Here is a 15,255-nt window from a genome sequence, read left to right as displayed (position 1 = left end):
CTGCTAGGTTTCTAGTGAGGACTTCATGATGGATAATGGAAGGGAAGAGACTGTGTAGAGAAGAGAGGAGGGGACAGAGGGGACAGATATTTTGTAAAAACCCACTCTCAAAATCGAGACCCAATCCAGTCTCCAAAGAAAATCACTAATCCTTCTTAAAGGCTCCATCTCCAATACTCCCACATTGGCAGCCAAATTTCGCCATGTGTTTTGGTGAGGACAAACCACATCCAATAGCAATGCCCTTTCCATTCTCCCTCAAGACAACAAATCTCATGGTATGGTTTAGAATTTCATACAAATCTTCCCTTCCCCTTCCCTCCCCTCTCCTCTCTCCCTTTACTACTTAGTCCAGGCTAAGCTTGAACTCACAATCCTCCTGCCTCAGCTTCTTGAATGCCAAGATTATAGGCATGCACCACCACACCCTGCTAGTATTTCTTTTTGTATCTGGCTTCTTTCCCTCAGCTTTAGGTCTAGAAGATTCATCTAAGCTGTCCTATACTTTATTCCCTTTCATTGCTGAGTAGCATTCCCATTGTTGTATTTCTTTGTCAACTCTTTTGTTAAACACTTAAACTGTTTTCAGGTTTTTTGCTATCATGAATAAAGCTAATCTGAACATTTATGTATACACTTTTATGAGGACATAGCACAGTAACATGATCACAGCCGATTCATCACAGCCAATTTTGTGCATCTCTTCTCAACTCTGGTTCAGTGACATCAAATTGGTAGCATGAAATACCCATGGCGGGAGTCTTTACATCACAACTGACAAATGCTACAAATGAGATTTTTTTCTTGGAGAGCTGGTTATTAATATTTACCAGTATACATTGGATATGTTTTCATTTCTGGAATTAATATCTAGAAGTGACATTGCTGGCTTACATGGTAGGTGAATATTAAACTTTAAGGTGAAAAACTGTTTTCTAAGTGGTTGTATGGTTTTACACTACCAGTGTATGAAATGTTCCAGTTGCTCGGAAAGGGGGAGATGGGAAATGGAGGTTATTTCTACTTCCTTCTATCTTTTCCTGTTTTGTTTTGTTTTTTAAGGTACTGGAGCCTTCACACTGAGCCCCCAGACCCTTTTTTTAAATTTTAATTTTATTTTGAGATGAGCTCTTGCTAAGTCACTAAGTTGCCAGGCTAGGTTCAAACTTGCAATTCTCCTGCCTCAACCTCCCACAGTGCTGGGATTATAGGCCTGTGCCATCATCATTGGCTTCAGTCTTCTAATAGGGAGAAAAGGCACTCAATGAGTACATGTTGAAGCAAGCTAAGGCTCCCTCACCTAGTAACTTTCCTCTCTGATCTTTCCCATTTCATCACTGAGGGATTCTGTGACTCTCTAAATAGAATGCAGTCACTTCAAACACAAAAGGCCATTTATACTGTTGGGGAAAGGATTAAAAAAGAAAATCTCATGCCAACCCAGTGAAGCCTCTCCATAAAGACAGAAGAAACGAAGCAGTTTTATTATTGAACAAGCATTAAGCAAGACTGTGCTGTACATCACAAGCAATCTGCTGAAGAGATTTCAAGGACAGAAAGAAACATTCTCCGTTTATATATCAGGCAGATACAAATCATTATATATATGTTCTCAAAGTAACCATTATCCTGTCCTCAAGTAAGAAAACTTGACAGCACCATTTGGAACATGTGGTTCACCCCCAATTCACCTAGTAATTGCAGTGGCCATCTTTTAGTTTAAAAGCCCTTGTCTAGGGTAGGGGTAGTGGGAGGGGCAAAGGAAAGGAAAGAAGGGAAAGGAAAAATGATGAGAAATGGAAAAAATGGAAATAAAGTCTTTGTAAATAGGGAAGGGTGGAGGGTGTGAAGGGAGGGCTAGGAATGGGGAAAAAAATAAGAACCAAGATGCATTATGTAAAGGTACAATTCCCAATGAGAAATGTAATTGTGTTGTATACCTACAATGTACCAATAAAAGAATTTAATAAAGTGCAAAAAAATAAAAAAATAAAAGCCCTTGTCTAAAGAAAAACTAAGACTCCTGTCTCTATAACTAGCAGGTAACAACTTAAAACCAGACACACAGATGAAATTCCCAGGGAGACAGGGATGTTATTTTTGTTGTTTACATTTCAGACAGATTGCTCTAACGCCCTTAAGGAAACACAATTGCCTTTATCCAAAGTAAAACTAAGGCTCAAATCTCTATGACATGCAGGTAACAACTTGGAGCCAGGAAAGCAGATGAAATTCCCACAGAGACAAGGAGATAGGGATGCTATTTTTGTTGTTTACGTTTCAGAGATACCTTCAAGGCCCTTAAGGAAAATAACCCAGGGTTGTGAAACTGGCAAGAATCCTACAGTACTTAGCTTTTAAAAAGATGTACATACATCTCAAGTAGACAGGAAAACATTTACAAGTTTTCTGAAGGAAATGCTCCAAGAAAAGGGGAAAGCCTCCTTTTTGACACCAGAAAAAATTCAACTTTGAAAAAAATGTATTCTTCCATAACTCCACACACTGACCGTCACTGTGCTCCATTCCAGGTCCACAATTCCCTCCCCACCTGGCTACCTATGGCTTGTCTTTCAGATCCTCATCAACCCCTTTCCAAGCCTCCTAGAAGACCTCCCCTTCTAGGCCCAGATCCCCAGCCGTGGCCACACAAGAGGCCCGCAGTTATCAAAGGCTATGACTACGGTCTCGTAGAGCTGGTAAATATTGCACAACCCATTTCAAAGACGGTAAAACTGAGACACTGGAAAATTCTGAAATGGTGCTTAGGGAACTGGCCCCAATTTGCAATTAAGGTTTTCTGTCCATATTCTTACAACTTAAATGACCAGAAAAACAAACAACAACAACCTCTTTATTCCCTGGCACGATTGGGGTTAAAGCCCTCCTTACGCAGTTCGCGCCCTGAGTGCGCCTGCGCGGGTCAGGACGTGCGAATTTGCCCCAGACCCTGATGTTTCAAAAGGCCTCGCCTAATCCGGAACACTACCCACATTCCGCTGGTCCTGCCTTGACAGGCGTGACCGTAATCCAATAAGAATGGACGGCTGAGTCCCACAGAGCCAATGGCCAAAGTTCGAGGGGCGGTGGAGGCGGACTCTGTGAGGAAACTAGAAGACAGGCCCAAGATGGAGGCGCTGGAGGCTGTAGCGGTGTGACAGGTGAGGGCGGGCCCGGTAGCGTTCGGTTTTTGGAGCGACCGCCAGGCACGAGCAGGGAGCCCGGACTGAAAACTCAGCTCCAGGATGGCTGCGCCTGAACCCTGGCGCCCCCCGCCCGGAACCGGAGGAGTGGTTTGACCCGGGGCGAGACCATCATCGACTGCGGGGATGGGGTGGGTAGACTGGAATAGGCGGACAGAGCTGCCGCGATGGTTTCGCCCGCCGTGCGAGCGAGTGGCCGTGCGCCTGCGCAGAGCCCGATGCCCTGCGGGAGGCAGGGCCAGGCCGAATGGGGTCTAGGACTTGGTTGTAGAGTGTCCAGATTCACTCCTAAACCCCTTAAAATACCTTCCTTAACAACTCCCGGGATTGCATGGAGATGCCGCTCACTTCCTGGCTACCTTATTCCGGATCAGTGTCTGAGGCCCTAGGGGAGTCTTGAGAATTTCTCCATTACCCTTCCTTCACCCTCTCCGACCTCCTTCTGTGATCCCTCACTGAGTTTACACCAGTGATCTGTTGTCATTAGTTGTTAGGAGAATTTTTGGAGGCCCTCCCTCCACCTTACCTCCTTTTTTCACAGTTTGACACCATTATCTTCCTTTTTCTTTCCCCATAACAATGTCTGGTGAGCCACCGTTACCACCTCCATTATCTCCCCTTCTCCCCATTACAGTCCTTAGTGACTCCTGCTACATCTCCCTTCAGTATAGCGAGCCCCTATAAACTTCACATCACAGAGTCCGATGACCTCCATTAGCCACCTAACACGGTGTCTGTGATCCTCCCATCAACATTACACCCACGACTCAATGATGCCCCCAGTGCCCTTTAAGAACACTGATCTAACCTCCATTTACCCTGCCATCCTCACTACGGGCAAGATCTGATGATCTTCCAGTTACCCTCACTCTGTGCCACCTCCCTCACCTCTGTATCAGGTCACTCCTCTGCTCCGTTAAAACAGCCAGGACAGCCTGTTCATGCCCATTATGTACCCAACACCCCCAGCGCAGTGTGTGCTGACTTCCCTGACAGTCCCCAGCGCAAAGTCTTGATTACTGTACCATCCAGGACAGCGTGTGCTGCCTCCCATTGCTGCCTCCTCACCACAGTGATTCTGTGACCCTGGCACCCATGAATGAGACAAGCAATGGAAGAGTCTGAGCAAAGGAGGGACCCAGTAGAGTTCAGATGATAACAGGATCCTTGAGCTGTTGCATAGAAATTAGGCTACAGGGGGCAAGGAAGCCTGCAGTTGAAATTTTATGTTGTCCCCTGCCACTTTGCTTCAGGTTATTACTGGACCTTTAAATTTCTCCTCTGCCTGCTCTTCCCTAGAAGCCCCATGGCACCTGCCCAGCCCCACCTCAGCCCATCTTGACAAAGTCTTAGGCTCCATGGAGCCACCACGGGGCCCCCCTGCTAATGAGGCCGAGCCATCCCGGACAGTGGGCACTGTCAAAGTGTACCTGCCCAACAAACAGCGCACAGTGGTGAGTCAGGAGAGCAAAACTGGCAGGGATTGTGGATGGACCCATTTGTAAGCCTGGGATTACAAGGGTGACAAAGGCTGGTGGGTCACTGCAAAGGAGTGGGAACATCAGCTGGGTCCCTACCTCTGCACACACACACACAGGTGACTGTCCGGGATGGCATGAGTGTCTACGACTCTCTAGACAAGGCCCTCAAGGTGCGGGGCCTCAATCAGGACTGCTGTGTGGTCTACAGACTCATCAAGGGGTAAGTGTGGCAGCCCCCGCCACCCACTGGGCACCCCACCTGCCTCTCCTCCCAAGAGTCATCTCATTCCTTCTTCACTCTGGGGTAAAATCTTTTACCAGTTCAGTTAACCCATGAGCCTATTCATAGTTTCATATTTCATATTTCTTCATTAGTTTATTGGCCTGGAAAGTCTGCAACTCATTCTCTCCTTAGCTCCCAACTCCTCACCTACTCTGCACCTCCTCCCGGAATTCATCTGCTTTCCTTTTTCACAATTTCATGAATTCATCGTCTCTCTCCTTCCTTGGTTTTCCCATTTTCTGCTGAGTTGGGCCTCTCTGATCTTCCTTGGTTCATGGTCCTGATCTTCCTTAATTTTTTTTAATCCAGCTCACACATTGTGTTGCATTGTGTGCACTTTCTCGAGCTGACTTGCCACCTCTAAGGTTTAGTTGCATAGTTTCACTTGCTTTTCACCTTGTGCTTAAGAGCATGGACTCTTACCACCTTCCCCTCGTGGCCTTGGGCAAGTCATTTTCTCCCTGAGTCTGTTTCCCCATCTGTAAAATGGGGGCAAAGGGTGGCTAATTTAGTAATTAAACATGCCAGATATTAGTCTGTAGACTGGAGGCTTAGAGGGACTTTTGAAGCCTTTCTGCCTCGCCATGACCTCTGCCACCCTCCCACTCATTCTCCTGCCCCCTGCAGGAGAAAAACGGTCACCGCCTGGGACACAGCCATTGCCCCCCTGGATGGAGAGGAGCTCATTGTGGAAGTCCTGGAAGATGTGCCCCTGACCATGCACAATTTTGTGAGTGCAGCATGGATAGTGGGGGCAGCCCCCCCAGGGGGGGCGGGGACCTCTGATCAGGCCTTACCCTTCTTGCTGTGTGGGAGCAGGTACGGAAGACATTCTTCAGCCTGGCCTTCTGTGACTTCTGCCTTAAGTTTCTGTTCCATGGTTTCCGATGCCAAACCTGTGGCTACAAGTTCCACCAGCATTGTTCCTCCAAGGTCCCCACAGTCTGTGTTGACATGAGTACCAACCGCCAACAGTGAGTTCAGCCTGGGTGGCTGGGGACGGGGAGGATAGAGGCTCAGCCGCAATTCCTTACAGACAGCTGAGCCATGTCCTCTTGTTTTATACCCTTAACACCTTAAGGATCTACCACAGTGTCCAGGATTTGTCCAGAGGCACCAGACAGCATGAAGCTCCCTCAAACCACCCCCTGAATGAGCCGCTAACCCCCCAGGGTCTCAGGTAGAAATTCCTTAACCAAAGGATTACTGGGAGAGACACAGATCTAGTGGCCCTTGTAGACCACAAGCCATACTTTCATTCATTTGTTTACTTGACAAACATTTATTGAACACCTACAGGCATGAGTAAGGGCATGGTGCGCTGGGACCTTGAGCAGGTTGCCTACTCTGGGTCCCAGTGGGCTCATCTATAGATAGGGGGTGATACTTTTTACCATACAGGGTTCTGATGAAGATTAAATGAGTTAAGGCATGTCCAGTGCTTAGAGCAGGATCTGGAACAGAATAGTAAATGATCAAGTATTCTTCTTATTTACTCTAAATATGTATAAGCATCTAACTACTTTGTTCTAGCATAACCATGCTCAAGCCTTTCTATTTTGAAATACATGTTATATTGTCATAAATTACTTCCCTAATCCCAGTGCTCTGGGAGGCTGAGGCAGGTGTATTGCCAAGTTTCAGCCCAGCCCAGGCAACTTAATGACTTAGTGAGACCCATATTTTGTAATGTGCATACTTATGTGACATAATGTTCATGCTATATCACATGCTACTGTATCATGTTGTATTACATATTTTTATGTAATGTAGAATAATGTACACTTTTATATAATATATAAAAAGGGAAGGTCAAGGTGTTATTATTTTTAATTTTGCATATATGTGGATTAATAACCTCTGAATTTCATTTCAGAATAGTGAAAGGAATATTAAGTAGTTGAGTATAAGTTAGAGCCCAGCTTGGGCAACTTAGTGACTTAGTGAGACTCTGTCTCAAAATAAAAATAAAAAGGGCTGGGTATGTAGCTCAGTGAGAAGACCCTGGGTTTGATCCCCAGTACTACGCACAAAAAATATGTATATATTTTTGTAACCTAATATGTATAATCTATATATGTATAACATGTATATACAATATTTTAAAGCATTGCCATTTTAATACACAGTGCATATTATATAATATATATTTGAATAATACATATCATTAAAATATGTCATTATAAAATATCTAGTCAGGTGTGGTGGCAGACACCTGTAATTCCAGCACTCAGGAGGCTGAGGCAGGAGGATTGCCATGAGTTGGATGCCAGCTTGGGCTGCAATAGTGTCTTCCAGGCCAGCCTGAGCTATGTAGCAAAACCCTGTCTCAAAAAAACCTATATAAATTAGTTAATTAAACCTTACCCTTTCCCCATTCCATTGTCTTTGTCCCTCATTGTCCTTCCTTTCAGCCTTTGCTTTCTCTGAGATGCCTTTCCTGATACCCCTATGAACACATTCTGTCCCCTTATTTTGCTTTACTTTTTCTTTTCTTGCACCTATGGCCAATAGGCATATTATATAGTTTGTACTTCATTCTTCTCTCCCTCTGCTAGAATATCAGCTCCACCAGGACTAGAACTTTTATTTATTTTGTTCATAGTTTTATTTCCACCACTTAGAATGGTATCTGGCACACAGCAGGCACTCGATAAATGTTTCTTTGTCAGTAAACGAGTAGAAGTGTGACCCACAGAAGTTGGCTCTGTGTGAGCTAAATGCATGCTCAGGACAGCAGGGCCAGCCTTCTAGGCTCCCGGTTCCTTCCACAGCAAGCTCACAGTCTTCCTCCCGGCAGCCCCTGCACCCAGCACTGCGAGCCAGAGCACTTCCCGTTCCCTGCCCCGGCCAACGCGCCCCTGCAGCGCATCCGTTCCACATCCACTCCCAATGTCCACATGGTCAGCACCACGACCCCCATGGACTCTGGCCTCATGCAGGTGGGTGCCAAGGGGACAGTAGTGCAGAGGACATTGCAAGGCTGTGAGCCGCTCCTGCTGGCCTCCGAGTTCTTGCTTTGACTCCTGTCCCCTTCTTCCAGCTCACTGCCCAGAGTTTCAGCACCGATGGTGAGAGCCCTCCCCCCTTACACCTTGAGTCCCCTCTCCCCACCAACCCCCTTGCTTCCACTCACATCCTCCTCTCTACAACTGTAGCTGCTGGTGGTAGAGGTAGTGGCGATGGAGGCCCCCGGGGGAGCCCCAGCCCAGGCAGCGTGTCCTCGGGGAGGAAGTCGCCACATTCCAAGTCACCTTCAGAGCAGCGGGAGCGGAAGTCCTTGGCGGAGGAAAAGAAGAAAGTGGTACGCTGGAGGGGGTACCTGGAGGGGATACTGCAGGCTTAGTGATGTGGGATAGGGGGTGTGGGCAGCCCCTCCACCTGCTACCCGTCTGGCCCACAGAAGAACCTGGGGTACCGGGACTCAGGCTATTACTGGGAGGTGCCGCCCAGTGAGGTCCAGCTGCTGAAGAGGATTGGGACAGGCTCATTTGGCACCGTGTTTCGTGGGCGGTGGCATGGCGACGTGGCCGTGAAGGTGCTCAAGGTGGCCCAACCCACTGCTGAGCAGGCCCAGGCCTTCAAGAATGAGATGCAGGTCCTCAGGTGAGGTCACTTGTGTGTGTGTGGATAGTGGGTGGGCTGGTAGAAGACACAGCCTTGGCACCTGTCTGGGAAAAGCCATTCTCTAGGGTGCTTTCTGGATGTCACCTGCATTTGTGTGCCATTGGAACCATAATCAGAAGTAATCTCTCTCAAGGATATCCCCTCCCTTTCTGGAAAATTGGCCTGTGGGAAGGAGCTCTGCTGATGTTACTGTTTGCATTTGGGATATTGATAGTGATTAACAATTCTGTCTCCAAAATGTGGGTCTCCTCATTTCCCTGCTGTGAGCGGGTTTGCATGTAGGCCATCATCCCTGTGATCACAGCACGTAGGTGAAGAGCTTAGTGTCATTAACCACAGTGCTGCAGGGAGGCTTGTCCTTCCTTCCCCTCTGCTGTGCTACATCATTCATGTTAGGATTGTTGTGTTGCAGTCTTGTTATAAATTAATCATAATAACACCTTAATGCAAAGAGTAGTGTTGTTGTAATCATAACCATAATCAAATCATCATTTAATGATTACAACTGCCATAAATAATGTGTAGTAGCTAGTGCTGTGTTAATTTGTTCATGCTGAGAAATCCAGGTGTTCTCTTTTTGCTGCTGTAGTTACTATGTAGCATAGTACTATGTGCCTATATTCTATACAGGCAGGACAATATAGGCTCTTGTGTGTGTGTGTGGTGCCAAGGATGCAACCCAGGGTCTTGTGCATGCTAGGCATATACTCTGTCACTGAGCTACACCCCAAGCCACCAAGACTGTATAGTTTCTGCCACTCCTGTGGCTGCCAGCATGAGCTTTTCCCCTATCAAATGGGCACAATTATGTTACTGAGTCAATGTCATCATAATTACTTGTGCTGTATTAATATATATCCTTAAGGGCTGGGGATTTAGCTCAGTGGTTCTGCTGCCTGCCTCGCAAGCACAAGGTCCCGAGTTCGATCCCCGGTACCAAAAATATATATATATATATTTTTATATATCCTTATAATGAATGCCACAGTAAGATTTTTTATTCTTGGCTCCTCTTTGTGAAATGGCAATGATTTGAGTGTATGCTAATTTGCATTCTATTAATATATGGTATATTATCTTTGCAGTACGGAGGATTGAACCTAGGCCCTTCGCAGTGAGCTATATCCCCACCTCTTTTTTTTTTTTTTTTTTTTTAGGTACCAGGGATCGAACTCAGGTCCTTGCGCTTGCGCAGCAGGCAGTGAAACCACTGAGCTAAATCTCCAGCCCCTCTTTTTTGTTTTTTGAGACAAGTTCTCACTAAGTTGCTAAAGTTGCCAAGGCTAGGCTTAAACTTGTGGTCCCCCTGCCTTGGCCACCCAGAGTCCTGGGATCACATGTGTGTACCACCATGCCTGGGTTGTACTAATGTTTTAACCATTGGTTTACCACTATTCAATCCTTATGTATTGTTCTGGGGATTTAGCTCTACCTTGGGCCCTGGGTTCAATCCCTAGCAATGCAAAAACAAACAAACAAAAAAACCCACCAAAATTTTTTTAAATCTGCATGTGCTCTGTTATCCTCTTTGATAATGAGAAAAATTGCAGACTATCATCTATGTCATTTGCCTTTGTGTTACCATTTTTAACTGTAGTTAATACTTCTATAAGGGATGAAGTTTCTCTCAAAAACTAGGGTAAGACAGTTCATACCTGACAGTTTCCATGAGATAGACCCAGGTATTCAGGAGCAATGACAATAAGAACAGTGAAGTTTTCAAGAATGCTTACTGTGTGTTCAGCTCTGTTGTAAAGCACCTTATAGGTTGTTCATTCACCTGTCCTGATGTCCCTATACTATAACTACTATTGTAGTGTTACAGTTGAGGAACATGAGGTTAAATGTCCTCCCTGAGGTCACACAGTAAGTAACTGGTGAAATCAGCTGTCTTGATTTGAACTCAAGTTGTCAGTTCAGATTCCAAACTCTTTACCTCTGAGCCTGTCATGGTGATTAATAAGCTATGAATATCACAGGTTACCCATATTCTGAAACTGCATGTATCAGTACTGATGATGTATCAGTGAGGAAGATTGATATTCCACCTTCTTGTCTGTAGAGTGGTCACAGGCCCCGCCAGTGGTCAGTCTAGGTCCATGTGTGGGGGTGTTGATGATTAGAGCTGCTGCTGGCAGGCAGCCAGGTGGGGGGGCCGGTAGTCCCTCGCTCCTGCTTTTGTTGGGAGTCTCCATGAGAAAGCTCAAGACGGAGCCCAAGTGGAGAATCACACCCCAGCAAGCATATCTCCCAAATTCCTGGTCCAGCCCTGAGCACCGGAAAAGACAAGATGCAGTGAACCACAGGAGAAGCAGTGAACAGCACCATTCCTGATGCTCAGGAAATGCATGATGGTTGTTATTTTTCTTCCCTGTCTTCCCATAGGAAGACCCGACACGTCAACATCTTGCTCTTCATGGGCTTCATGACCCGGCCAGGATTTGCCATCATCACACAGTGGTGTGAGGGCTCCAGCCTCTACCACCACCTGCACGTGGCTGACACACGCTTCGACATGGTGCAGCTCATTGATGTGGCCAGGCAGACTGCCCAGGGCATGGAGTGAGCCTCCAGTCTAGGGGACTAGGGAGGGCGGAGGGGGATGAAGAAACCTCCAGCCAATTCACAACCTGCCTCCATCCCACAGCTACCTCCATGCCAAGAATATCATCCACCGAGACCTCAAGTCTAACAGTATCTACTTGTTTCTGGGCTGGATTGGTGTGGGGTGTAAAATGGGGTGAGGGCTTAGAGGGATGTTTCTCATGTGCAGGTTTCTGGGGATGAAGACAGGCATGTGTTGCATGGCTCCTTGCGAGGTGGCAGAGTTGTGGCTAGTGAAGTGGCTTTAATGGGTGGCTCTTGGTTAGGAGTCAAGAGAGGTGGCTGGTTTAGGTGCTGTTTTGGGGGCATCTCATGGTGTAAGGTGTGGCAGTTGTCGAGAACATAATAGGAAGTTCCCTCCTGATCAGGGTTATAGGCATGATGGGTTTGAATGCCATTAAAGGACCTTCCTGGTCAGTGGTCACACTTGGGCCAAATGTGGAGGGTGTTAATTGTAGATAGTTCATATGTCATTGGGGGGTTTCTGGTCAGGGTCAGAGGCATGACTGATGTGGGGGCATTAATGAGACCCTCCTAGTCAAGGTGAGATGCTTAGCTATTGGGAGTCTCTGTAGTGGCCCTTGACCTTGGTGGACATCTTCCTACATGAGGGGCTCACAGTGAAGATCGGGGACTTCGGCCTGGCCACAGTGAAGACACGATGGAGTGGGGCCCAGCCCTTGGAGCAGCCCTCAGGCTCTGTGCTTTGGATGGTAAGTTAGGCCAGGCTGAATGGGGGTGCCTAGGGCACCAGGATTGGGACATGTGGGGCCACGCAGCCTGTGCCAGTGTAGGTGTCTAGACTGTTCCTGTTTGACTTCCTGTGGGTGGCACCAGGCTGTACCCAGTGTGGCCAGCAGGGTCTGGGACTGCGGGCTGGCCACTTGCTGACCGCCTCCTTGCTTTGGTGCATCGAAGGCGGCTGAGGTGATTCGTATGCAGGACCCGAACCCCTACAGCTTCCAATCAGACGTCTATGCCTATGGAGTCGTGCTCTATGAGCTCATGACCAGCTCACTGCCTTACAGCCACATTGGCAGCCGTGACCAGGTGAGCCTTATACCTTATCCACAGTTCCCCCCAAACCCCCACCTTCGCATAGACCAAGAATATCACTTACCTCAGAAACCTAGAATTTTGGAGGAAGAGAATTCCCAGAATCCCTTCGGTGTCCTGTATAGACTCCTCTCTTTTCTGTATCCACAAATCTCAGGGTGGGGGTACCCTCAAAATCCAGAATCTGCCGAATTCCTATACCAAGAATCCCCTTAGACCCCCAAACACCCAGAAGTCCTCTGGACCCCTAGACACCTACAGTCTTCTGCTCTGGGTACTTAAAATACCCCAAAACCCCAGAATCCCATTTCTCCCAGAAAGAGAATCCCTTTGCGTTTCTGGAATACTCACAGAAACCCACAATCACCCAGGCTTTGGCTGTTCAGCAGGCATTGGGGCCCTGGCACCCATGATAATGTTCTAGGCCCCAGACTCTCAGTTTTACAGGTTCACAGCCCAGAACCTCCCAGACCCTCAGAGACCCAAGGTCCTCTAGGCTACCAAGTGTTGGGGCCCTGAACACTCAAAGGCTTACAGGCCACATGGGCTTCAGGCTCCCACAGAAATTCAAGCTCCCTAGAAACCTGTGGACTCATGGTCCTGTGGGACCCATACACCTACAATTCTTGATACCTCCAAGCCTAAGTCTCTTTGTTCCACAAGCAGGTAATCTTCTCAGGTCCTCAGAGACCCAAGATCCTCTGGATACCAATATTTAGAGTATTCCAGTTCCCTCCAAATGAGTCTCTCACATCCCTCAAGATCCAGAATCCCTGGGCCTTCCAGCCCAAACCAAAGATCACCACATTCATGCCTCCCTGTCCTAGATCATCTTTATGGTGGGCCGTGGCTATCTGTCTCCAGACCTCAGCAAAATCTCCAGCAACTGCCCTAAGGCCATGAGGCGCCTGCTGTCTGACTGCCTCAAGTTCCAGCGGGAAGAACGGCCCCTCTTCCCCCAGGTGGGCTGGGTAGGAGGGCTGGATACCTGCAAGGGGGGCCACTCTGACATAGAGGACTTGGAGATGGAGAAAGATGTATATGTAAACCATTTTGAAGGCTCAGAGGTACACTGTGTGTGTGTGTGTGTGTGTGTGTGTGTGTGTGTGTGTGTGTGTGTGTGTTTCCCCATTAGACTGGGGATGTTGGAATGTCCATGGGGCTCTGGACACCCTTCCTCATCCTCACCTGCCCCCAGATCCTAGCCACGATTGAGCTGCTGCAACGGTCACTCCCCAAGATTGAACGTAGTGCCTCCGAGCCCTCCTTGCACCGTACCCAGGCTGATGAGTTGCCTGCCTGCCTCCTCAGTGCAGCCCGTCTTGTGCCTTAGGCCACACCTCCAGCTACCAGGAAGCCGACCTCAGCCAATCAATGTTCGTCTCTGTCTCCATACTGCCTCAGGATCCCCCATCCCCTGCTCTCAGAGATGTGGGATCCCTAAGTGCTCTTCCACTTTCTCTGGAATCAGGGACACCCCCCCCAAAGACTGAGACCCTTGCCTCCATAGTTTGGTTTCCTTTTGGCTTTGGGGATACTTCTAAATTTGGGGAGCTCCTCCATCTCTAATGGCTGGGGTTTGTGGCAGGGATTCCACTCAGAACCTCTTTGGAATTTGTGCCTGATGTGCCTTCACTGGATTTTGGGGTCCCCAGCACCCCATGTGGATTTGAGGGTCCCTTGTGTCTCCTTTGCCATTCAAGGACTCCCCTCTTTCTTCACCAAGAAGCACAGAATTCTGCTGGGCCTTTGCTTGTTTATTTTGCTTTCCGACTCTTCTCTTGGGGTTCAGAGCCGTTGAGGGGTGGGGTGAGTCCAGGCAAGGAGTGGGGGTTGGAGGGAAGTGCGGACCATACAGACAGCATCACTGCACACATCACCACAGGCAGCACGGTGAGCGAGGACCACATATGCCAAGCACGGCACAAGAGGAGGCCACATCAGTCACAGACACAGACGTCACAGCAGAGGTGGGGAAGTGGAAGACCACTGGCCTTCCATGTGCAAAGGATTCTGGGAGGATGGGTGGAGTTTGCATAAAGACAGCTGTTGAAGGCAGGAAACTGGGGAGGGGTCCCTGGGAGAACTGAGGGGTCCTAGAAGCAGAAGGAACTCCCAATATGTTGAATGGGGCTAGGGGAAGTGGATATAGGGAAATCTTTGTGGGGCTGGATGAGAGGTGGCATTTAAAGATGTGGATCTCCAGAGAGATGGGAGATCATAGAAAGAGACTTAAAGGCAAGGGTTTCTTGAGGAGTTGGAAAGTGCTGATGAGGAACAAAGTGCTAGATTCAGGTCTAGGAATAGGATTTTCCAGGACTTTCAGGGCTCCAGGAGGGGATTCAGTAGTGTTAGGACCAGAAACAGGGTGCTTGATATTTGGGAATGTCCAGGTAGTGGACAGTTAGGGTTACCAGGAATGGAGGTCACCAGGAATTTGGAGGTTCTAAAACAGATCTTGAGGTAACCAGGAGCAGGGGTCTAAAAGGACTTGAGGGTCCCAAACGTGAGGACTGGATTTAGAACCAGGTTTCTCAAGCAACTTGGGCATTTTGAGGGATGAGAAGTGGGATACTGGAGAACCAGGAGAGGGGTTCTCAAAGGATTTGGAGATTCCAAAAGTGAGAAATGGTTTGAGGGCCCAGAGAGGGATTGCTCAGGGATTTGGGGGTTCTCAGGGTGGGGTGTCAGTCAGAGAAGAGGCTGGCGAAAGACTTCCTCAGGCTGCGGATGGTCTCAGCTTTCACCTCATCCTGGCTAAGGCTGGGCCTGGGCGGGGCTGGCTCTGGAAGGTTGAAGGCATTGGTCAGAGACTGGGATTTGCTAGAGAGAGACAAGGTGGAGGCATGGAAGGAAGGGGGGAAGAGGAAGGGGAGGAAGGGAGAGAAACACAATGTTACCCCAGGCCCGGCCCCAGCCCTGCCCCTCCGATCCTGGGGCTGTGCCTGTGACCTCCCCACCCACCACCAAGGGCCTGGACCCTGTGAATTGAGGCTGGGAG

At 48.2% G+C, this 15,255-nt stretch overlaps 2 protein-coding genes across 4 annotated transcripts in view; one reads left to right on the top strand and one right to left on the bottom strand.

Annotated features, from left to right (window-relative positions):
* Positions 1–2,953: 2,953 nt before the first annotated feature.
* Positions 2,954–13,999, top strand: Araf (A-Raf proto-oncogene, serine/threonine kinase). 2 transcript variants are annotated; one of them, XM_013069493.2, is made up of 16 exons: positions 2,954–3,161; positions 4,503–4,657; positions 4,801–4,904; positions 5,595–5,697; positions 5,787–5,941; positions 6,049–6,147; positions 7,768–7,909; positions 8,011–8,038; positions 8,126–8,271; positions 8,371–8,573; positions 10,980–11,156; positions 11,242–11,288; positions 11,793–11,911; positions 12,117–12,248; positions 13,082–13,216; positions 13,453–13,999. In XM_013069493.2, exons 2-16 carry the CDS (start codon positions 4,562–4,564, stop codon positions 13,585–13,587), a joined length of 1,821 nt encoding a protein of 606 aa, XP_012924947.1. In that variant the 5' UTR covers positions 2,954–3,161; positions 4,503–4,561; the 3' UTR covers positions 13,588–13,999. The 2 variants fall into 2 exon arrangements, with proteins under 2 accessions (XP_012924947.1, XP_021108171.1); XM_021252512.1 differs by having other exon boundaries at positions 3,150–3,334.
* The window catches only part of Syn1 (synapsin I), a 69,676-nt gene continuing 68,411 nt past the window's right edge, over positions 13,991–15,255 (bottom strand). The window contains exon 13 of one of the 2 annotated variants that reach the window (XM_004875300.4): positions 13,991–15,077. In XM_004875300.4, coding sequence (XP_004875357.1) covers positions 14,942–15,077 — 136 coding nt within the window. In that variant the 3' untranslated portion in view covers positions 13,991–14,941. The remainder of the gene's footprint in view (positions 15,078–15,255) is intronic. The other variant, XM_004875301.4, reaches the window with a different exon arrangement.

The sequence above is a fragment of the Heterocephalus glaber genome, unplaced genomic scaffold, assembly GCF_053883595.1.
Source record: "Heterocephalus glaber isolate CG9 unplaced genomic scaffold, H.glaber_assembly_v1.0 deba00001547, whole genome shotgun sequence".
NCBI lineage: Eukaryota > Metazoa > Chordata > Mammalia > Rodentia > Bathyergidae > Heterocephalus > Heterocephalus glaber.
This window is presented reverse-complemented; position numbering and strand designations above follow the sequence as displayed.